This window comes from Protopterus annectens, chromosome 6.part0, assembly GCF_019279795.1.
Source record: "Protopterus annectens isolate FY-2018-M chromosome 6.part0, PAN1.0, whole genome shotgun sequence".
Lineage (NCBI taxonomy): Eukaryota > Metazoa > Chordata > Ceratodontiformes > Protopteridae > Protopterus > Protopterus annectens.
Window position 1 is genome coordinate 940,049,718 of NC_056737.1, and position 25,856 is coordinate 940,075,573.

A 25,856-nucleotide genomic window follows, 5' to 3' on the forward strand; every position below is an offset into this window, starting at 1 on the left:
ACGGCAATGTTACAAGTAAGGACAATATACCTGTTTTAGAGCCTTGTGGATCACATTGCCACTTTAAGAATATCGATGATGTCATCACGTCAGCGCAAATACATCAAGAGGAACGACGAGGATGTCCCCCTTGCTATACTAACAGTGCTTCTGCATCGGAGGATGGCGTGGGACCAGGTCATTCTAAAAAACCTAATAACAACAATTGTGTGGTTCATTTTGAGGGTTATTTTGGCATCACCGGTTGAAGCTTCTAATAACAAACAGACTCACTGTGCAGAGTGCTCCAATACAGGTACTGTTTGTGCTAAGGCTAATGACAATAATTTTTCTGACTTTAATTCTGGCATTAACAATGCACTGCCAGGGTGTAGAGAACAATTTAATGGCAGTAAAAGAAGTGACTTTCGCTTTTGTAATGAGGAAAATGCCATCAGAAACAAGAAGGAATGTTTCAGTAATTTATTTCAGAAACATTTTGTTTTTAATGATCCAAATTCAAAGCGGAGTACAGGTGTATTTGCACCTAGTACAAACAAACAGTTTGACTTTAATTCTATTAAAGACATGATATATAGTTTTGAAAAAAAGTTGTTTAAATTTAAGATGTGCCAAATGGAAGTTTGTTATTTAAATGAATATATTAAGCAAAAATTAGTTCCGCAAGGCCTGAGAGTTTTTAAATTTCCTTATGGTATATACTATGATGCTGATATTGTGAGGGGTTTTACAGATATGTTTGATCGATGGGGTTTAGAATTGTTAGGTAAAACTGTTTCTTTATATGAGGGAATGGAACAAAAGTTACATGATGAAGTGAATTTTTTACATGAGCAAATTATATCTGATTTATTGTTTGACCAGTATGAAAGTTTGTTTTGTAAAATTATTTCCAGGGTGGACCAGAAATGTGATAATATTTTTAAAAAAAAGCTCCACAAACTGGATAGGGATATCAAACAGTATAAATTAGAACACGTTTATCCCACTGATAAACTGTTTTTTTATGATAGAGAAAGTGGTAATGACAAGAGAGGTATGGGTAAAATGGGCTCCAATTTTACTCTTGAACCAAGTGGTGATGGCTTTGAGGAATTTGAGCCAGAATGTTTTGTTGACCCACAGGATTTTTCATTACCCAGACGCTCAGAAAGAATAGCAAATCGCAGACAAGGAGTATACAAAACTTACAGCAGGGCAGCGCAACAAACCTACGGGCACAACAAATGGTAGATTCTGAGACTCAAATACAAAGTGTGGACAACATTTTATACAGTTTGGATGGGTTTAATATATATAACTATTCAGATGTACCTGTCACTAAGGATTTATTTTCATTATTTTCCAGAGGATTTAAATTTGTGCCAACTAAAATACCTGATATAGGTCAAGTGTTGGTGGATTTACAGATATATTTTAGAAAGTTAAATTTAAATATTATGTTTTCAGATAAAACTTATCTTGAGGTACCGAGTGTTACTGTGAAGAGAAGTAGTACCTTTAACCCCCCACTACATCCGTTAGTTACAACATATGAAAAACTAGTTAAGGAGGATTTATACAAAATATGGGGGGAAAAAAGAAGGGTGTTTGCCAATTTGAACCCCAAGGAGAAACAATTATTGGTTAGCTTGAGGGAGGACAAAAAGATCAGAATCATGACACCTGATAAAGGTGGGGGGGGGTGGTATTGTACAACCGTGAAGATTATACTAACGATATGCAAAATATTTTATTCCAGGTTGATAGCTATTCTCCATGTTCAAGGAATGAAATACACATTTCATATAGTAGACTGGATAGCTACTTATATGAATATCTTATGGATCAGAGAATAACTAGGGATGAGTATGATTTTTTGATGAATAAGTTTCTGAAAATTCCAGTAATATTCGGTATACCAAAGATACATAAAAATTTGAACAAACCACCTTTTAGACCTATTGTGGCAGCAGCAGGCTCTAAAACCCACAATTTGGTGGTCTTTGTGGATAAGAAATTGAAACATGTCTTAAATAAATTTCCACACCTTTTAAGAGATTCCTGGGATTTTCTGGGACAGCTTAAGAAAGAACTATGGTCAGTGGACTGTGTCCTTTTGACTATAGATGTTCAGGACTTATTTTCTTGTATCCCAAAAGCAGAAGGTTTGTGCTTTTTTGAAGAGGTCCTATTTTGTCATTCTTTTTTGAGCTCAGATGAAGTACTGTTGGTATGTGAGCTTATGAATCTCATTTTGGAGAACAATTATTTATTTTTTGAAGGTGAATATTTTCAACAATTAAAAGGTGTTGCAATGGGTGCTGCGTGTGCACCCTTGTACGCTAACTTGGTGCGTCTGGGTTGGGAATATAAGTATATTTTTCAGAATAACAACTTTTTCTCTAATATTAAATATTATGGTCACTTTCTGGACGATATTTTTATTGTGTGGGGTGGTGGGTCTGAATTGATTGTTGAGTTTGTTCAGTATTTGAATCAAACAACAGATTATTTAAAATTCACTTATCAGTTTCATTCCCAAGAAATTAGCTTCTTGGACACCGTAATCATTAAAGGGCATGATAATTTTATTTCTAAAATTTATCGTAAAAAGACTTTCTGTAATAGTTACTTGCACTACACCAGCCATCATCCTATACATCAGAAAAAGAGTATTATTAAGGGTCAAGCTATAAGAGTTGTTAGAATGACCACTAGGAAAGATGATGTTATAGTAGAGTTTCAATATTTAAGGGAGATGTTTTTAGAGAGAGGGTATCCTGTACATTTTATTGACCCTATTCTTGAAGAGGTTTTAAATAAATGGGGCAAGGTGTATACCCCATTGCTTGGTGTGGGTAGGTTAGGATCCCAACCTGTTAGTCAAGATACAAGTCAAGATACCCAAGTTCATGATAAACCTGATTTCCAGCATGACTGTGTGGTGCAATACAGTCCTCTGTATTCTTACATAAAAGGAACTCTAATAAAAAACTGGAATATTTTTAGAACCAATGCTGCAATATATCGTATATTGGGCCAACAACCTATTTTTCCACCAAGGGTTGGACCCAATATCAAGACAATATTGGAGAAGGATTATAATTTGAACAACACCAGGGTTAAGAGAGGGGGTAGTAAACCTTGTGGTAGATGTTCCTATTGCAGATATATTTTAAAAGACAATATTGTTATTCTTGACAATCAAAATAAGAGCCATATTTTTTTAATGAGTGGCAACTGTGATTCAACTAAACTTGTATATATAGCTAAGTGCTGCTCTTGTTCTTCCTTTTATGTAGGTAAGACGGAAAGAAAACTGAAAAATAGGATATACGAACATTTGTATGATATCAAAAATGAAAAAGATACTAGTGCATTGTTTAAACATAGTGTCACCTGTAGTAATTTTCAGTCTTACAAATTTGGTATATTAGAATTAGTCACCATTGAAGCCAGGGGTGGGGACTGGCAAAATGTTTTGTATAAAAAGGAATTATTGTGGCAACTGCGGCTGGCTGCTGATTCCCCCCCAGGGCTTAATGAACATATCTCTATTATGCCTGTTTTAAAAGAAAAGGCAGGTTTAGTGTAGTAACATTTTAGATTATTGTAGTGTATATTTTCATTACAAGTTTTTTATTGAAATGAAATATCCATGTGTGTGTATTTTATGATGAGACTGTTATTTTCTTTCTTTTTAAATAACTATGTATTTAACATATTCATGAGGAGGGAATATTTTATTCATGAGGAGGGAGCTGTCATTGAACATGATTGGTCATTTTGAATTTCTGACTAATTAGAATTCATGTATTTAAAACTGAACTTTATTAGTCATTGTGTTCTGAGGAAGTTAATTTATTTGATGAAAGCGCTTAACCATTTTGGATGTCTACCATTGTGGATTTTAATTACGTTTTATTTCATTTGTGGATGTGTTTTATACAATAAATTATCCGTGGACCCGCAACACTGTGCTCTTCTTTTGATTTGATTTTATACTGCAGTAACCTGCCATAATTAATTTGTCATTTATTGCAGTTATCTATGTTTTGCTCTGCTTTATGTCACTACTTTACTTTCTGTTAAAGTCAACACTTCTGCTGAACATACTTATTCTTTTCACTTGAATTGTCTTTTATCGATGAATTTCTGTTTTGTCTCCCCAATTGACTGACATGCAGTAATTGAAAATTACATTTTACATTAATATTTACTTACATACATTTATACTTATTCCCATTTTGTGCACTATGTTGTATTATATGTATGCTTTTCTTATGGGCGGGGTTATAAAAGGTGAAAGAGTATCAAACCACCTGCCTACCTAACAAGTGAAAAAAAATAAATACATTTAAATTATTATTTTTTTTTTTACGAGAAACATCTTTATTAAATTATCATATGTGACACAGACAATCTTACATTTATATAAATGAAAATAAATAATAGCAGCACAATCTCAGTTGCAAACATTATGCCTTACAAACTGTGCCAACACAACTGTAGCTGCAAAATTATACAATACTTTTAATATATCCAGCCACTGTTAGTCAACCATTGCTTAGCTCATTCAGATCCTGCCTTCTTTTAAACATTGTTCTTCCGCTGCATGTAGTAGTGCCACATTTTCCCATTTTTTTTCCTGTGTAATTTACTCCTACCCTTTTCTAAATATCCCAGTTCCAGTTGTTTTATCTCTGTTACTATCTTTGCTACTTCCAGTAAAATTGGTTTAGACATCAATTTCCATTTTTTAGCTATTGCTTTTTTGGCAGCCATCATAATTAGACTCAGCAAGGCCTTATCATGTCTAGGCAACTCCAACTCTGTATCATAGCTCAAAAATTGATTTCCTTAGTCACTTCAATTTGCTCACCCAGTATCTCTGACAAAGCAGTCTGCAGGGAATCTTTAAAGTCAGCCAACTCATTGCACTCCCAGAAAATATGTTCCCAGATACATCTTTCTTCCCCATCACACTTCCAACATTTGCTGTCTACCTGAGGAAAGATTCTTTGGAGCCTGATTGGGGTATAAAAATATCTTTGTAAACACTTCCAGGCAAAGATCCTAAATCTTCTAGATTTTGTTGCATATTTGGGAGACATACGTATATCCCCCGTTGTTTCTTTGTGAATTGCTTATCCAGTCTCTCTTCCCAATTCTTCCTAACCTCTTCTGATGGATTCTTATAGTTATCATGCAATATTGTATATGCTTTACTAATTATTCCTTTCTTAAGAGCCACTTCTGTTCTAGATTCTACTAAGAACTCTACCAGTGCTGGTCTTTTGTTTAGGACCCCCCTATTTCATTCTCTTTGCCTGTACTCTGATAGTCCTTGATATGGAAGGCAATCTCTAACCTGCAGTCAAAATAAGTTCTTAGCATCTTTCCATTCTATTACCTTTCCCTGTCTAGTTATTTGCTCCCAGCACCTTGGTTCCTTTGCCAGTGTTCTCAAATATACACCCTCCCTGTCTTGCCTATTATCTGTATTCCTAATTGCGGTCACTCCTATCAGCAGAATCTCCTTTCTCCATTCCTATATTGGCTTAGTTCTTAGAATACCTTCTGCTACTTTATGAATATAATATTCTGTATGATTATTGTTGTTCTCCTTAAAGGTTTGCTTCCAAAACCCTAGTCACTCCCTATTACTTGAACGTCCCCCATTTCTTCATCATCTCTTTCCATTTTGAGTTATAGTTTTCTGCTTGTGCTATGTATAGGAACCTTAACTGTGTTGCTCTGAAATACCCCTTCAAATCGGGTAATCCCAATCCACCCTGTCCTAGTGGAAGAATAAGCTTATCTCACTTGACTCTTGCCGTCGTCCCCTCCCAAATAAAATCCTTCAACTCTGTATTAATTACTATCCACAGCTTCTCCTCTGGTTGATAAAAATATGCCTGACATGTATATAAAACTAAAGGAAGTAAAAATGTTTTAACTGCTTGTATCTTACTATCAATATCCATATAACAGAGCTTCCATTTTAAAACTAATAAAATGACCCAATACCAATACACAACAACAAACAACAGGTATTGGACCCAATGGCACAGTAAAGACTCAAAATAAAAAAAGTACTTTGACCACAAGCTTTAGCATAACAAGCTTTAACTCCACGAATAAGACGAAAACGTGGAATTAAAGCTTGTTACGCTAAAGCTTGTGGTCGAAGTACTTTTTTATTTTGAGCCTCTATTGTGCCATTAGAGCTTCCATTTTCTCAAGTTTTGAATTATCTTTTGTTTGGTCTCTTCCCACATATCCTTAGCTGATACTTTGGGGTAATGTTCTTTACATGAGATGCTGAATTTGCACTTCTTGTGCAAAGATTTTCTGGCTCATGACAGGCTGTGTTCAAGACAGGCTGTAAAACATCCTTTTTCACTGAAGGCAAAATACATTGTACACTGGGTCTAATGAAAACATTTATGATTGACTTTTTTGATCCCTTTCTGATTCATTCCATCCTGCTGCTCTTTGTCCCTGCATCCATCACTGGGTCTATCCACCTTGCCTGTTGCCCCCAGACTATTTATTTTCTAAGGTTGAGGCCAGTGCAAAATCAAAGGGTTTCCTGGGGGGGGGGGTTGTGCCACTGACTGCCTCCACTGGGGGATTTTTCCATTTATAATCTACACCTTGGTATCCTCCCACCCCTGTGTTCACCTGTTACATCTGATGGCTACTCCTGTCTATGGACCACAATTCCCATAGGGAATGCCTAGACAAATGCCCTTCATCCCTGAGGTGGGCACACCCATCCCTTCCTACCAGCAGCTCAGTTAACCGAGGTGCTAATTGAACTGGGGTCACCTTAGTGTTAGTTAGGGCCATGATGCTGATCTGTGAGATGAAAAATTGATACTAGTGCATGTAAATATTCATAAATATTTTGTTTACAATAGTTTTGATGGTCTTTGTTCAGCCCAAATTTATTTAGGCACTTTTTGTTATTGCAACCTTAATAGCATTTTTTTTGTTCCAAAAATGTTTCAAAAATAAAGATATAGAGTCTGAGAAAATATATCTCTTCTTTTGTACATTATGTATTCATTTCATGAACTGTTGAAAACCAACATAGTGATTGTATGATAAACATATTTTTATGACAATAGTTATCTTTGCTTATTGGTTGAGAGGCAGAGTCTCACAGAATGTTGTGCAGAAGGTCACAAACTTCATTATACAGCTCTTACAAAACCGTCATACCATCTTGAACACTGACTTGTGAAGAGGGATCTAGATTAACTTTAGATATTACAAGAAAATGTAGCCTCTGTTTGGCAGTTACTGACAATAGCTGCCTAGAAAATATCTTTATGGTAAGTAGTAAGGTTCAATGATTCACAGCACCCAGAGTCTGACTGTCTGAAGGATATGGCTATAAAGAAAATAGTTGATCTAACATTAAACAGGTATTAATCGTCTGTTTTTTTCATAAGAGCCCTATATTTTTTGGAGATGAAGAACAGCCTTAGGCTGATGACAAGATGTCAAAAAATATCTTAACAGTGAGGTTCAGTTGTGAGAGCTGAAAGGTTAAAATGTCACCAGAAACAGTGTCATCAGGGTCATTCTTGCAATGTATAGTACAACTTAATCTGTATTGAACAGAGACTTTACAGCAGCTGAAAAAACAGTGTGTCAAACAATAAGTGAAAAAGTCAGTTTAAATTGTAAGCTGTGAGTCACTTTATGATGATAGCTAGGATCATCAGTAATTACTTGAAGGACACATTTCTAGACAACTGACCATGAAAGAAAAATAGCACAGAGCATCTTCTACTCTTAATCAACCACAAAACAAGAGGTGTCTGCTGAGCCGTATGTTTCTTAGGAGATAAGTAAAGCAGGCAGTAACACTTTTTAGGATATAACTCCTTTCTACTACTTTTTCTAACTCACTCAGGTAGCATATGGATATAGTAGTTCATCTCTGCCAGCTAACCACTTTTCTTGAAGATCACCATTAGGTATTAGCTTGCCTCCAATGGGCAGAGAATATGAAGTTAGCAGCTTCATCTTACAGTTTTGTCTTGCATCTCCTTGAATGGCTCATAACATATTGTGGAGCCTATGCAAAGTCTTTCCTCGTAGATCTAAATGGCATTTTTTTCTCCTCTTTCCTTCTCTTTCTCCTTACTATTATGAGTAGACCTTTACAGAGACCATAACAGACATGCTCACACTCACACACACATACTACTGTGATATCTGCAAAGCATAGCTTATCTGCATGACCAGTATGGTGCTTAGACAGTAGCTGGGATTACCACTAGGGGTTCAGGAAGTCACTGGATAAACCTCCTGTCTCTTCCCAAAGAAGGCAAATTACCCCTGGTTATTTGATCTTGTTTGCCTTCTTGTCTCTGGCTTATACAAAAGCACACTTTCAAGTTTGAGCAAACTGCAACAAAAATTATTTTTGTTGCACTGAGCCAGTGAGAAATACAGTAACTTGAATTTAAAAATCTAGGGTGCAACTACAAGAAATATACACTGACAACAAATTAGATACATTTCAGATATGTACCAGAGTATATGTACATCACTAGTATCCATATTTCAGATGCTAAGCATCTGGGGTAGTCAGGATGGTGTTTTCTTGGTCTAAAATTGCTATGTCACGTTGCTTATTGCTTGCTTATATTATAGTGCCATGTTCCTAGGAACTGTAGATTTAAAACATACCTCATCTTCATGTTCCGTAGCCATGTATCCACTAAGTTTGTTGATAAGTGGTCTTCTACTATTCCAAAATCACTTCCTTCTCCTGGAACCACTATCAGCATGCTTGCTTTCCCCCTGTATGGCAGCTTCAGTATGTTACAGCCTAACATTTGGTCGTAGGTGGCTAACACGTCATCAGTCTTAAACATCATAGGAACTTCAACTCTGCTGTACTTGTTTAAATGAAATACTTCCATTTTCGTTGAGGAGGGATCAAATTGCTCTAGCCATTTTCCTAAGAAAATAAACCGTTATTGAAGTTGTATGTGTTGCATTAAAAATGAACCAAAAGTTCAGCAATGTAAGTTTTGCAGCTTTTATATATTTTTTTTGAAAACTTGTAAAATCTGCATATTCACACTGTATTATGACATCTTTATTTTGGTATGATACATATTTCTGATTAGCTGAAATACTAAAATATCACATATCGGAAAGGGATGTAATTACATATTCAAGCTCACAAGATTCACAAATAAGCATAAAAATAAATAAATGAAACCCTGACTGCCAATTTACTAGAGATAATAAAAATGAAGTTGGGATTTAATAACTTTTTTACAGTTTTGCAATTGGCTTTCACGTATCATGGTACTAGCTGAGGAAATGGACACAGATATATTGTCTGCACAGATATTTGTGTAAAGTTGTAGGACATCTACGGTGTTACTACCAGCTGTGTGCCATCTGAGGATATTGATAACATTTAAAAAACAAATGATCCATCTTGAAAATGTAATGGCTTTAGAAAAGTCTGTTTGAAATTTATTTATCAAGTGATTATGCATCACAGCAAGAAATTTGAAAATAAACAAAATACCATTTCAAAAGGTCTTATAATACAAATGTGGTACGTCAGAGCTGATTCAATGCAGTATTAACTCTTAATCTAGAAATGTTAACTAGAAATAATATAAATAGATGTTACATATTTGTATGTAATTCACCCCATTTGGTATTTATTGATTTTTTTTTTTTATATATTTTCATACTTGATTCTGGAGCTATCACCTGGAAAGGTGGATTTATTAATGCATTGTCTCTTAATCTCGTTTGATATTTTATAGCGATATATATATAACAGTCTCTTAGCGAAAATGTTATCTTACATTGTATGTTTACTTTAACGTTATTAACAGTGCACATGGATCCAACTAAAGTAAAAAGTGGTTGCTAAACTAAAAATAAATGTACTTCAAGGCTGGTCAAACAGGACAATGCACTTGAGCTGCTCCATGTTCAAATCACCATAGGCAAAATCTAATGCCACTTCCTTGCAAGCTATAGGTCCCCATCTATGACCCAGGAAACCTATACCATAAATTTAAATGTATTAGAAACACTAACCATCCAACCCAATGCCATATTCATGGGTGACTTTAATTACCACCACTATTAACTGGGAATCTTATATGACACCAAACATACATGCACAGAGATTCCTGTATTTTGTAAACACAAACTCCCTGGACCAGATAGTCAATACACCGACCAGGGGTGCAACCATACTGGATCTGGTCGTCACTAATATGGGAGAGTACTGCACACCCCCCTACTGTAATGCCTTCCCTGGTAAGGTCAGACCACAAAATGGTCTCCTTTGAAGTAAAAATAAAACCTGCACCCCCAACTAAACTTGAAATATTCAGGAACTATTTTAAGGCTAACCTCCTGCTATTAAGTGAGAACGTGGAAAATTGTCAAGCCCCCATAAGCCCTGAAAACACTGCTGCCTATGCAGAACTGTTCACAGAAACCTTGCATGTTAATAGCTGAACAGATACAGCTGTACCCACCAGGAAGAAGAACAGAACTAACGCAAATAACAAGCCACCCTGGTGGAATCACAAAATCAATAGACTGTATAACAGGAGGAAGAAAATCATGGTAAAAATTAGGAGGTGCAGCACCCAGCAGGATAAAATATCTCTCATCAAACTAAACAAAGAACTCAGAGGACAAATAAAGTCTACTAAAGCAAAATCTGAGTTAGGTTTGGCCTCCCAGGCCAAGGACAACCGCATAGCATTCTTTAGCTAAGTCCGCAACCTCAAAGGCAGAGCTCATAGTAAATGGAGCCACCTATACTGAGCCAGACGATATAACAAACCTCCTGGCTGATAAATTCAGCTCCACCTTTACCCCTCTCTCCTCCTCTACCCTCCCTCAGGAAATATCATCAAATATAATTCCCCCTATTATCACTAGGGGACAGGTCCTTAATACTCTCTCTAAGAACAAAAACACTGCATCAGTGGGCCCAGACAATATACCAGGATGCTTTCTAAATAGCATGAAACATGACCCATCATGGCCTCTGGAATTACTATTTAACTGTAGCCTCCAAATGGGCTTCATGCCTGATGAATTTTGAAAGGCAACAGTTATCCCGCTGCACAAAGGTGGGCCATCTACAAACACATGTCTCACTAGCCTTATATATAAAGCCATGGAAGGAATTATCATAGAGATGATCACTTGAGATATAGTAAATCTCCAGACACTTGACCCAATGCAGTTTGGCTTCCTCAAGGGCAGATAGTGCCTATTGAACCTGGTGGACTCCTTTGAGAAGGTCACCAAAGCAATGGATCAGGGCAAAATTGTTCACACTGCCTACCTTGACCTGGCCAAGGCGTTTGACACAATACCCCACTCAGGCATTGTTGACAAACTCAGGAGGTTAGTTAGAAATCAGTATGTCACCCAGTGGATAGCCAACTGGCCCACATGCAGGACCCAGGAAGTTACAATTGGGGAGTCCACCACCACAAAGAGACCAATCACAAGTGGAGTCCTTCAGGGATCAGTCCTTGGACCACTCCTTTTTGGCATTTACTTCTCAGAAGTCAAGGCCAGTGTCAGTGGTGTGACTAACTTTGCAGATGATTGCAAATTAGGAGCTGTCATTGAATCTCACGCTGACACAAATGTTCTCCAGGAGGGACTGAGACAGACAAACAACTAGTGTCAAAGCCATGGACTAAAACTAAATGCCAAAAAATGCATAATAACATCCTTTGGGTAGTCATCCATCCCTGCTAATTATCATATTGACAACACACCCTTAGAGCTGACCCAGTAGTCAGGGACTTATGGACACACATAGAAAGTAATATAGCCTTTGACCATCACGTGTCTACAGTGGTGAGGAAATAATTCTATGTTGCGCAACTTATAAACAAAGGTATGGCATCTAAGTCCAAGGAAGTCATTGTTCCACTGTATTCGGCATTCATCAGACCTATCATTGAGTACAATGCCCCCTTTGGTATGTACCTAACCAGGCACATCCCACATTTGGAACGTTCACAGAAGTTCCTCACTAAAAGAATACAGGGTGTAAGTAAAATGTCGTATGCAGACCACCTCAAGGCTCTATCTCTGTATTCTGTCTCCTACAGGCTTTTGAGGGGAGATCGTTGCCTGGCATACAGGGCATTGTCAGACCCTCACTCAGATGGATGTCCTGCATATCCACAAAACAAACAACATCAGAATTACCCATTATAAAGACTTAAACCTTGCCTGTTCTATAAATAGGACCTGCTGGAGAGATAGGTATATATCGCAGAGACTACCCCGTCTATGGAACAGACTCCCCATCCATGTGAAGCAGAGTTCCTCCCTAACCCAATTCAAGTGCAACTTGGACAATTGGATGGTAAATCAGAAATTCATCCCTGATTTGGTACCTATGTCTCTAATGGTCACAGGTAACCTGTAAATGGTGCATCTCCCAGGCCCATGCTTACACTTATCAAGGGTATCAGAACTTGTCAGATATATGGGATGCATGGCTAGGCTGAAAAAGGCCATTGTTGTCGTTAGCCTAGTAAACACCTATGAACTTATAAACATATGAAGAATGAATTTGGTTAAACAAACAAAACAGGAATAATGGAGTCTGTAGAAAAAAACGGAACCATGGCTAAAGTTAAAAGCAGCTTTAATAATAAAACGTTAAAAATCACTCTTCTGCAAAATCCAAAAGTTAAGTACAAGAAGTTAAAAATAACTCTTCAGTAGTATCCAAAAGTTGTTGCTAGTAAAAACTTTTGCCTTAAGGGTTCTTCAGGCTAATGATTCTCTGTATTAGAACTTTCCCTCACAGTGGTCTATGGCATAGTCTGAGTGAACTTTTCTAGAGCTTTAGTAGAAAAGTCTTAAGGCAAAGGTTTTTACTAGCAACACAACGTTTGGATACCGCCGAAGACTTTTTTTTAACTTCTTGTACTTAACTTTTGGATTTTGCAGAAGAGTGAGTTTAACATTTTATTATTAAAGCTGCTTTTAACTTTAGCCATGGCTCCGTTTTTTCTACTTTCTGCATTATAGCAGTGCACATGAATATTACATCTTATTTGACTGCTGCTTGTTACAGCCTCATGAACAGTGCTTTTGTTGTCCGTTTCCCATATTGACACATTTTTTTCTTTATTTATTTTCTTTATTTGCTATGGTTTATATTTTGGAAGTCCTGTCTTTGTTATAGCACAGGATTAGTACTTACTGTTCACATAAATGTTTGTTTAACCGTCAATACTGTTGCATCTATAGTTTTTATAGTAACCTTGGCAACATCAAATTTTTGGCACCTATGTCTCTGTTGCAAACAGGTAACCTGTAAATGGTTAATCTCCCAGGCCCATGATTACACTTATCAAGGGTATCAGCACTTGTCAGAGATTTGCGATACATGGCTAGGCTTAAAAAGGCCCTTGTGGTCATTAGCCTATTAAACACATATAAACCTATTTCATATTTTGTATCTAGCATACTTTGTCTCTCTTATACTGTTTAAAGCCTGCCTGCAGGAATGTAATAAACTTTGTTAAATCCATAAAACTATGACTATGACATCACCCTGCAAAATTTTGGAGTCCCTACTTTTTATAGATTCATAGTAAAATAATAGGCTAGCTGCTGTTGTGGGCAATTTTAAGTCTAGACAGTTTCCATTCTGGAGCTTGAATTAACCTATCCCATTTGGAGTTAAATTAGCCTTACCCATTCCATGGTCAATAATTATATATTACCTCTAGTGAGAATAACTGGGATCATACCATAGATAATTTGAGTGGACACATGCATAGGATAAAGCATTTATGAACTGCCTGTATGCATTAGTAGTATGGGGCGGGGGGCAGGCCTAAGTGAGGATCAGGATGAGCCATGCAGTAATATTAAAACAAGCTGTAAAATAGTCTAAGTGGGACATGAGCTAATTAGCCATGATCCCCCCCGAATTAATGGTGACCCCAAATAAGTCAGCAGAGTTATTCTTTAATTTTTTGTATCTAGGATGAAAAAGTAGATGGCATTTACACATTCACTCCCATGTGAGTAGTTGCAGTACAAATAAGTGTGTGTGTGTGTATGTGTGTGTTGAATGTTTGTTGGAATGTAAGTGTGTGAGTGTGCAGATTAGTCTTTCTTTCTGTGTGAAGAGTATGTTGGAGCTTGATTGTTAATGACTGAATGTGTCTGCATGTGTGTGTGTGTGTGTGTGTGTATACCTCTGGTATTGTGATGCATGGGCTGGTAGGAAGACCACAAGTATTTTCAGGTCTAGCAGTGTACTGTTTGATTCAGAGACATGAGAATGAGCCACAAATTAGGTTTTTCCTCTGTGAGACTTACCATGTCTCTGGATCAGAGATTCTCTCTTTTGTGCTAATTGACCAGCTTTTACTGTATATTTAACATAGGCAGAGAGAATCGGATGCTTTTGAACTGTGGTGTTGCAGATGGCATTTTTAAATACCTTTATTAAATTATCACTTAAGATAATAAACCATCTTAACATTTTGTCATGCATTATACTTTCCATATACACTTTCTTTCTTTATAACAACTGTCATTCACTCTAGTTTTACATAAATTGCTAAATTCCTGCCTTCCCTTAAACCTCACTCCTCCTCCTGAATATTATTTTGCATGTATTTTTCCAGACATTCCATTTATTTCTATGTAATTTAATCCTTCCCATTTTCTAGAGATTCCACATCCAGTTCTTTTATCTCTTTTCCAATATTCAGTACTTCAAATACAGTTGGCTTACATACTAATTTACATTTTCTAGTAGTTGGCAGTGAATAGAACTGAACTTAATAATAATTTACTATGTCAAAGCAATTCATATCGTATGTCCCAGCACAAAATAATCATTTCCTTTGTTATAGACATTTGCTTCCCCAATATTTATTACAGAGTATTCCATAGAGAAGTTTTACAATCTGCCAGTTCTTTATAGTCCCCAAAACATGTTCCAAGTTACCTCTTTCTTCCTCATTTTTTTGCTATCTACCTGAAGGAAAATTCTTTGAAGTATGCTTGGGGTATAAAAATTCCTATGCAAACATTTCTGTGCAGAATATTAAACTTTCTTGTCGTTGCATACTTGGTAGCCATATATGTGTCCTCCCATTTTTCTCTTGTAAATTGCTTTTCCAGTCTCTCTTCCCATTCTTTTTTCTCCTCCTCTGATTGATTCTTATAGTTGTCATGCAATATTTATATGCCCTACTATTTATTTATTTTATTAACAGCAGCTTATGTCCTAGAGTTGACCAAAAACTCTACCATAACAGATCTTTCACTTTGGACTCCCATTGTCCCTTTCTCTTTGTCTGTACTGTGATATCAATCCCTGGTAGGGAAGGCAGTCTCAAGCCTGCAATCCCAACATCTTGGCATCACCCCACTCTGTTACCGTTCTCTCTCGAGTTATTTGCTCCTGATACCTTGCTTTCTTGTCCAGTTTTCTCCAGTAAATTTCAACCCCCTCTTGCCTGTTTTCTGTACCCTTAATTGAATTTATCCCTGTTGGTAGAATCTCCTTTCTCCATTCTCATGTTGGCTTAGTTCTCAACATACTTTCTGCTAATTTATGAATATAATAGTCTGTATGGCTGTTGTTATTCTCCTTAAGAACCTATATTCAAAATCCCACTCTCTCTCCTTATTTCTTGAATTTCTAATGCTGCTTCATCATCATCCCTTTCCATTTTGAATTATAGTGTTCTGCTTGTGTTATGTATATGAGTCTTAACTGTGTAGCTCTAAAATATCCCTTCAGATCAGGTAATCCTAAACCACCTTGTTCTATTTTAAAGATTAACTTACCCTAATTAATTCTTGTCCTCTTCCCCTCCCAGATAAAATCATTCAACACTTTATTAATTACTGTGCACAGCTTCTCCTCTGGTTGATAAAAATGTGCCTGACCTATGTACAAAACTAAAGGGACTAAAAACATTTTACTGCTTGTATCTTGCTATCCATATTTATAAACAAGAGCTTCCAGTTTCTTCGTTTTTGTGCTATCTTTTGTTTAGTCCCTTCCCACATATCCTTAGCTGCATAACAAAATCCTTTTTAACCCCTACTCCTAAAAACATAATTTTATCATGTCCCCATAAATATGGGTATTATTGAACGTATTTGTGTGTGGATACATAGTTTATAGCTACAGCTTTTTTTTCTGTATTACTTTTATATCCTGAAAAGACATGCAACTGTCTCAGAGTTCTCCACAACACTGAGATGTCCTTTTCTGTTTTTATCAGGTACAAAATAATATTACCATAGCAATTATGTCTTTGAATTTCTGTATCCCTTATTTACCGATGGCTCTAAATTTAATGCAGATAACAAACAGGAAAGAGAAGACCCCTGCCTGGTTCCTCTGTTCAGACAAAACTTATTATTGAGGAATCCTCACACTTAATTTTTGCTTCCAGTCCCTCATATATCCTCATAATTAATCTTATTATTGTATCAGGGAATGCAAATGCTTCCATTGCCCCACTCATAAAATCCCAACATACTTTATTGACTTTTCTCTGCATCAAGACCCACCAACAACAGTGATATTTTCTTACATTCTACTTCTCTCTGGATCATCATTGCTCTATTAATGTTGTTAAATGTTTGTCTTCCCACCACAAAACCCAATTGATCCATATTTATCAGTTTTGGCAACGCCTTTGCCATTCTTTTAACTATTATACACATAACCCCCCCATATTTAATAAAAATCTAAGAATAGTGCAAGCCCTACACGGAGTGCACCATGGCCGTGTCTGTAGGTCCCCCTCGGCAGTGTGCCTTGCATGTTAATGAAGGCATGCTACTGAGGAAGAGCTGTGAACACATTTACTGAATCAGTTGTAGGGGTTGTGTTACAGTGCTTGGAGATGTGTAACATACCCCCTGCACTGTCAAAGTGCCGGACAGCACTATAATAGTAAATAGAACAGTCTCCTTGCCCTGTTTCAAAAGTTATATGTAGAGGATGTGTTACAGTGTACGTAACACACTCCCTGCACTGTCAAAGTGCTGTACAGCACTAAAATATTACATTAAATGTGTCGTCAGCCAAATGTAAAATATATGTGTAGGGGGTGTGTTAAAGTGTCCGTAACACACACCCTGTACTGTCAGAGTGCCGTATGGCACTGAAACTAAATGTGAAAATGTAATTGTCCTTTTTGTTTTTTTTTTTTTTGTGTGTTTGCGTGGTGCAGCTCTTAGCAAAAAACACGTGCCAGACATCTAAAAATAGAAACCGGATACTTTTCATTTTAATAAAAAGATCAAGTTTAAGCATAGCTGAGCTGGTTTGCATGGTGCAGCGCTCAGCAGTGCTTAAACATAACTAAGAGCTATATAGAACAGTATAGCTTTGATCACCTAGTGATATCTGCAGACATGACACTCAGTTATATGAGTATAATCTTTATATGTAAATAGGAATATTTGGTTCCCGATTTATTTTTGCAATGATATTTTTTGCAATGATGTTTAGTTAGCAAGAGATCGGGCACCGTACAAATGTTGACTAAGGCAACTATAAATGCTTTGGTGAATGTTACGTTCCTGACATGGATATCTAAGCTTATATTATTTTTAGTGTTTTTAAGCACTGATAATTTAGTAATGGCTGACTTAACTATATTTTAGATTGTGTCTATATGCTTTGAGTCTTGTTTCTTTAACAAAATGACAATGAATTGCAAATGAGTTTATAGAACTGTTGACCTAACTTCTGGGAATAATGAATGTAAAGTGCTAATTTACTAACAGCCCTACTTTTTCCAAAAATGGGCATTATTTCCTGCTAGGCAGGATTGTATCTAGCAATCATGCCTTTAATTAAGGGGCATTTATGTACGCTGATATGAATTTTTTGCACAAACTTTGATATTATCATGCTGCTGAATTTATGAGTAATATTATTATGTTGCTTGCTTCAATATTATACTTAATATATTTGGATTGGGTATTTAGATGCTGATTTCAGCAAACCAATAATGTAGATGAGCTTAATTTAATTAACAAAGTTAATTGAATTATTGTAGGTAAAGCACTAATATAGAAGATGTTGGTAGTTTTGAAAGAATGTAACCTGATGAAGCGCAATCTTATTGCGTGAAAGCGCTTGTTCCTGTTTTACTTTTTGTCATTAAATGCTGTTTGACTCAATTCGTGGTGGTTTCAAGCAATTTCTTCATTATTGCATTAATGGTGCAGCGCTCAGCAGTGCTTAAACATAACTAAGAGCTATATAGAACAGTATAGCTTTGATCACCATATCCTTGGTAACTGATTGGTTAGAGTGATGGCTTTATGTGCAGTAGGTGCACAGTTTGAATACTGGCCATTCAACTTTTTACATGCAATAGGGAAATGTTTGACATGCTTCTTTTATGTATACATTGAAATTTGTTAACTGGGTTAGTTCAACTTGACTTGAAGCCCATATTTAGTGGAAACTCAAGTATAAAAGCCCCAGTTACACACAAGTGTTCAATAAATTAAAGTTACACTGCCAGATAATGTAGTGAAATGCATATGTTTAGGGGATATAAACAAATACTTTCATTGCATTTTGTTTAACTGTAGCTTGCCCACAGCTAAGCACTGCTAAACCAAACCAACTAATGCTCAAACAGGTCCTGTTTTAGCAGTATTTAGCAACACGCAGCTCCGCTTAACTGGTTTGTGTGCTGCTTAGCAATCCCAGTTTAAGCAGTCCTCAGCTCAGCTAAGCGAGTTTGTGCACCGCTAAGCATTGCTCACCATTTCCAGTTTAATAACGGCTCACTTAAGCTTAGTGGGTTTGCATGGTGCTGAGCATTGCTTAGCATTTTTAAAAATGGTCCAATGGCAGCAAAAGGTGGGAAATAGCCTTATTTAAGCTGCACAGGTGGGAATGCAGCCAGAAACTTTTGGAGTTTTATCACTACAGGAGCTATGGCTGGAGTCAGAGAGGGAGGGTGCTTTTGGGTGCAGCTCTGGAACATGTTGGAGTCCAGGGTTATGGTTGGGCTCCTTGTCAAAGACCATGGTGACAGATATATGCAGGGCCAGTAACAGGGCTCTGAATACAAGTCAGAGGCCTAGGACCATCTGGAGCATGACCTCACCAATGCTACTGGAATCCCGCTCACTGGTGAGCAGGTGCATCATCATTATGATGACCTGAAGCAGAGGAAAGGGGTGCTCTTGGCCTAGTGGATCCAAGATGCTCAGGACTGGAATGCTCCAGAAGTTTGTAAGTACAGGAACCATTGCTTTACCAAATTCCGGCATGAATATCTGATAGACAGGTACACATAATGGTGTGTTTCCCTTCCAACAGCTGCAGAGGAGAGGGCTCATATCTTGGAGGCCCAAGCAGGGCACCTAGTGAGAGAATGTTGTGAGTACCGATATATCTTGCAATATATAGTCATATAAATAAGAAAGAGTACAGTAGTAACTGCCAGTAGGTATATTCTGTTCTGAGTGTACTGCAATAACATTATTAATGTGTAGGAATGACATGTGTATATGGTATTAATACTAATGATCTGGTAATAAAGTACACTAGCATTCTAAATGTGAAGGGAATAAATGACATTCATTTATGATCTACAGGAAATACAGTACAACTGCAGTCAGAATTGTGAAGGAAATAAAGTTAGTATTGCATAGGTTCTGTCATAACAGCACACCTTCAATGCATGTATTATTTAAACTGGATAACAAATAACGTTTGTCAAATGTATACCAATGACTGTGTCAAGTCACTCTCAATAAAACTTTGTTCTGCCAATTGTTGTGTGTATTTTCGTGTGTTGTTAAAGAAACCCAATTTTACAGGTGCTACAAACCAAATATGAGTATAACACAATAAAGTGACTAAAGTTTGGCTGCTAAAGAACTGTTATGCTAAAATATAGATGTGGAGCTGTACTACAAGATAGAATGCTAGTTGATGTATGTTCTAGACTAACATGAACCTTGAATAGTAATGTGGAAGGTATTATAGTGTTTTTCCCTCAGGATTGTCTTGTGCTAACCTTTGTATTTCAGCTATATGCATTCCACTATGACAGAGTAGTAGCTGTAGACTGCAAATATACCATCTGCAAATGTATATGGGTCAGGTAGACATCCCAGCACCCTGATATGGTCTGTACAGATCACACATATTCCCATCCACTAGGGGTTAATTGTGTACAGCTGCATTCCAAGTATTAAAACACACTTCACCTACTATCTCTGTCATGTGTGAATCTCATGCATGTATGTTCAACTGTCAGTGCAGTCTCCTGTGACACTGTACCAATATTACCACATCAGACTTTGTCAGCAGTTGACCTGTAGGTACATATCAGTCAACTAACATGCAGCAGTGGCCCAGTAGCTCAGTGTGATAAGCAGTACATATGTTGTTATTTTTTTCCACACACAGACCAGGGTTTGAATCCAGGGACTGTTAGTAAGATTTATTTATAGTGACAGCAGAATAGGTATAAACACCCTGCACTGTGCATGACACATGTCTCTCAAGTGTCACGCTGTCACAGCTAGTGATCACTGTTGCCAATAATCTTGGACACAGATATAAATCCATTTGAGGTATGCCAGTAGCACACTCACACAACATCAGTGCAGGGTATGCCTTGTTAGTCATATATGTTCCCCTGCCATGTAATAGTCCCCTGTAGTTATGTACCTATAGTTCTTACAGCTTGGACCATACCATCCCATGTGGACAGCTTGAGAGGTATGTATGTACTACAGAAGCTATAGGGCACATGTAGATGTAAAGCAAGGGCAGACCTGTAGAGTATTGAACAGTACTGTTGTGAAAATATAGCCTATACAGCTGGTAATGGAATGTCTTTATATCCTCCCACCCCTTAACTACATCACAGATATTTATGCTTATACTATGGCTATGGTTTCATTTCCACCTATGTTGTTCTCAAAAACTAATGTTGGGCCTTGTGTTGTATTATCAGTTATATATTACAATGCTTGCATGCTAACATACCTTGTTGAAATTCCACTGTTGTTGACCTTTTGCTGTAACTGTTATTGGCATGCTGTTACAATACTGCCTGTTATTCCAATTATGCCTGTGTTCTGTATGCTATGCAATTTTATTGTTCTGGGTTTATTGGAACACCCATGCGTGCTGTTATGACTGTTTAATGTTCTGTTCATGACTAACCTATACACCTTGCCAAACCTCAACACCATAACACGATTGGGTAGGCCAGTTCCGGTGGATTGACCTATCCCACCTCATCTGGCCATGGCACCGGGTCCCAGCACATCTGGGACCCAACCTAGAACTGGTCCTTCTGCTGGTCCTGCACAACACTTGGGTGGAACTGCCTCCGGCAACGGGGCCCGTCCCCCTTGGGTGTGAGCATGGTGAGGAGGTTGTCATCCAGACCCCGGTTTCAGATATAGTGCACAGAGTCATCCAACATGACTTGTACCAGATTGAGGGCAGACTGTTGCACCTTGAGGGGCAGGCTGGCCTCGGCACCCAACCTCCAGTGCAACCACCTTCAGGGTCATGAAGGGGCAGTATTGACTGCCCATATGTGAGGATGTCAGTCCCACTGTTGCCATCTTGGGGCACTTGGTCCTATGATTCCCAATCAACCTCCCCGTCCAAGGTGTTTACCTCCCTCATGTGTCACACACCACCCCTGTCCACTGTCTTGTCTGCCTGCAAGAGCAACCTCTCCTACTCAACTTACCTCCCCAAATGTACCTACAACCCTTCCCCAACATTCCACTCTCACCTTAAAAACAAATCTGTCCTAAAAAAAAAAAAATTGTTGCACACACGGCTCTCCATTTTGCAACCCCATACACTGCCATGAACCAATCATCCCATCAATTAATCAACAAAGTTATGTCACCCATACCCCTCCCTGTGGGGTGTGAGGCTCCAAATTGTTCACATCATGCACAGCTGTTGCTTCCCAAGAAATGAAGAGCTATGGTCCTTTCCTACACCTGTCCTGCATATCCCTTTGCTGCCTTTCATATTGCTTTTACCCCTGCTTGCTCCCATTTCTCCACTTTCCTATCACCCCTTTTTTTTATTTTCTTTTTTTGAAAATAGAATGGGTTTAAGCATAATGGCGTGTTGCGCAAACTCGCTTAAAGCTGCTTTTTAATTGCCTTATCTGATTCAGACGCTGTTCTGCACATCAATAAAATAACCAGTGCTGGCTAGTCTCAAACCCAGGACTCTCTGAGCTACAGTTGAGTGCAATACACCACTAGGCCAACTCAAAACTGGATAATTGCTGCTGTTTTTGTAAATATATCATGCAGTGCAGTGATATAACATTAGAAAAAAATACACCCATCCCAAGTCTCAAATCAAGGACCTGCTGAACTGGAGTTCAGTGGAATACACCACTAGGCCAACTCAGCTCTGGAGAATTACTGGTGTGTTTGTAAATATATAATACAGTAAAGTGATGCAGCATTAGGAAAAAAATACACCCCTGCCAAGTTTCAAATCCAGGACCCTCTGCAATACACCACTAGGCCAACTCAGCTCTGGAGCACTACTGGTGTTTTTGTGAATATATTATGCAGTATAGTGATGTAATATTAGGGAGAAAAATACAACCCTGTCAAATATTGAAACCGTGACCCTCTGAACTACAGATGTTATGTGATCCTATCTCGCCTACATTCTGACTGATGGGTTCGGAGCCGATCCCTTGGCTCCGACTCGGCACGCTTATGCCAAAGAGCGAAGTCTCTTATTGGCTGAGCTTACTATATCCCAGGATGCACCACTACCAGTCCCCCAGATCTCGTTTGCCGCTAACTTGCGAAGACGTGGTCTCGAGCTGGCTGAGCTGAGTAGTATTTTACTAACTTTTTTCTGTCAGAAATTTGCTGTTCTTGTCATAAAAAGCTGTTTTAACGGCTACTCTTTCCTTTTGTGTGTGATTGGAGTTTTTTGTGAGAAACTTTGTAGTGTGATTGGGCGTTGGTTCTGATTTCAGGCCTCCTTCATCTTAGGGCCTTCCCGGTCAGTCAACCCCTCTCAAACCTTAGGGGTTTTCAAAATACCCTTGAGTTAATTGTTACGGATTGTTTACCTAATCGGCAGCTGTAAACTGATTTTTGGTAGTGTCAGTTAAATCAGAAAGTCAAGTGGATAGTGTTGTTTTTTCTGTCAGGGAATTACCGCATTATTGTTATAATGTCTCAGAATCCTAGGCCTTCGGGCTTTAAAAAATGCACCAAATGTAATTTTAAGATGTCAATCACAGATGATCACTCTCTCTGTGTTTATTGTTTGGGTGCAAAACATTTACAAGAGTCATGCAGTGTGTGTCACGCTTTTTCCTCGAGGGTCCTCCAGGAGAGGAAAAATAAACTCATTCTTAAAGGCTTAATAAAACCCTCCTTTGAAGAAGCTTTGGCATCCTCTCCTTCTCCAGCTAAAGAAAAGGGCGTCGGCTCCGACCAGTCCGTCGGATCCGACCGCCAAAAGACATAGGCAGGCTTCTCCTTGGCTCCAAGGACTTGAGCCGAGGGCGGAACGGTCTGCCTCGATGCCACCAGTCTCGACTCCTCTGGCTTCGAGCCGATGGCTGGGGCATCGAGGCGGGTCACCTTCGCCGGCTCCACTGGTCTCGAGCCGACAAAGGTTGCCTGCTCAGACACTTCCTCCTCGGCCAAGTCCTCCTCGGCACCGATGGAAACTAGTGGGTATTCCTTGCGCCGATAGTCATCGGTCGCCGAGCCGGTCCCCTAGCCCTTTGGGGCCGTTGGAGAGGCCATCTCGAACCCGTTCAGTATCCTCTCGGTCATCGAGGATGTCGGATTCGGATATAGACAGGGTGCTCCAAAGACTGTTCCAGTCCCCAGTCTTTCAAAAATTTGTTTCAGCTCCGACCCAGTTGGCTTCGGAGCCAATGGCCCATGCCCATGTCATTGCTATTCCTCCTCCGACCGCTTCGGCTCCGTCGGAGCAGGTGCTGTTGGAGCCGGTGGAGATCTTAGGGTCGGCTCCGACCCTTACTCCAACCCCGGCCTTCGGGTCCGAGTTTGGTACACGGACTTCTTCGGCTGGACCTGGGGGTGATGTTTCGGGACCTATGCTATCAGTTCCGAGCCTCCCTCTCGGTGCTTCGGCTGCGGGACTTCCGTCTGCTATCATGGCTCTGGGGACCGGACACTCCCAGGATTCTGGGGGTCCGGCTTTCAGAGCTATGAGGAGTGCCTTGGCCAAGTCTTCTTGCCATCTCCCGGCTTTACCAGCACCTTCCCTGGGCGTGGAGACTGGGTCTTTGGCAGTTCCCCTGTCCGTAGGCAGCGGAGCCCTGGGCCTGAGGTTACCCCATTGGGGTTCCCCTCCTCCTGAGGGTTCTTCGGAGTTGTCTTCAGAGGAACCCCCAAGGAAGAGATCGTGCAAGAGGAAGCACGTGGACTCCCCCGAGTCTATTACATCTGACACTGATCTTGATGATGCGGAGGGGTCCCCGAAGTCGTCCTCGGAAGATGTCTCATTTGCAGACATCTTAGAGATCCTCAAACAACGAGGCGGCTGGATATCCAAACCCCCCTCTGCTGATGAGTCAGTGCTCCTCAAGGCCTTTGGGGCTCAGCCCTCCACCTCCTGGGTGTCTCTGCCCTTCGACGAGCTCCTGGATTTAGTTTGTCGGAGGGCGTGGGAACATCCAGATACCGTGGAACCAGTCCCTTCTCGTCCTAACAAATTTTTGTCTGCCCCACCCGAGAAAGAGTTCCTGACTAAAGGCGTGGCTGTAGATGCCATGGTGGTGGCATCTGCTACACAACAGGACGTGGCAGAGGCTTCAACGTCCGTCCATCCTCCTAATAAGGAGTCTAGGAGCATGGACCGGTTCGGGAAGCGCACCCTGACTTCAGCGGCCTTTACTTTAAGGTCCCTGAATTATTTGGCACATTTTACCAGACTTCAGAGGGATCTGGTCAAGGAGCTGTCAGATTCCCTCTCAGGTAACCTACCTGAGCAGCTAGCCCAGTCGGTTAGCTCTCAGTTGGCTATCCTTACGTCAATTTCTAACTCGTCCATGAGGCTCATTTCATATGCGGCAAGGGGCGGTAGAGCGGCAGGCACAGGCGTGGCTCTCACGGAGACAAGCCTGGCTCCGTTTGTCAGTTTGCGGAGGCCTTCAAGTCTTCCTTCACGACGCTCCTTCGATGGGTCCTCTTTGTTTGGACCTAAGGTTAAAGACACCCTTACCGCTGTGAGCAGGAGGGAAAAACTTTATCTGCTGTAGGTGCCCGTTATTCCACTCCCTTCGGCCTTATCCCAAGGCTAAAGGAGGAGGGAAGATGTGGTTCTGTAAATCACGTAAGTTTTTCCTCAACAGCAGGAAGATTCCCCTTCCAGAGGCAGAGGACGGGAAATTTTTCTGGGAGATGCCGTCCCAGAGGCGGCAGAGGGCCCCGCAATTCTGGAGACCGCGAGTCCTTTTGTGGCTCTTCAGCCTCCCACACCTCATGAGGGATTGCCCGGCTGTGCTGCTCGAGCCAGTCGGGTGCCGTTGCCAAGCACCTAAAAGCCTGGGAATCAATCACTCAGGACAGATGGGTGCTTCGGATCATTGCCGGAGGTTACACCATCCCATTCACATGCTCACCCCCACCGTCCAAAAAAATCCCGAACCCACCACCCAGTCAAAGGGAAATTGCAGCCGCAGAAGCTTTAAAGCTGCTAGAAAAAGGAGTCATCCAACCGGTCCCCACAGACCAGATCGGATCCCGAAATTACTCGAGGTTCTTTTTAGTGCCAAAAGACAGGGGAC

General features: G+C 39.4%; 1 protein-coding gene across 1 annotated transcript in view; it reads right to left on the reverse strand.

The window, feature by feature from the left end:
* SERPINA10 (serpin family A member 10) overlaps nucleotides 1-25,856 on the reverse strand; it is a 151,758-nt gene that overhangs the window by 46,654 nt on the left and 79,248 nt on the right. Inside the window, exon 3 of the mRNA XM_044074591.1 lies at nucleotides 8,695-8,968. Within this exon, the coding sequence (XP_043930526.1) occupies nucleotides 8,695-8,968 (274 nt within the window). The remainder of the gene's footprint in view (nucleotides 1-8,694; nucleotides 8,969-25,856) is intronic.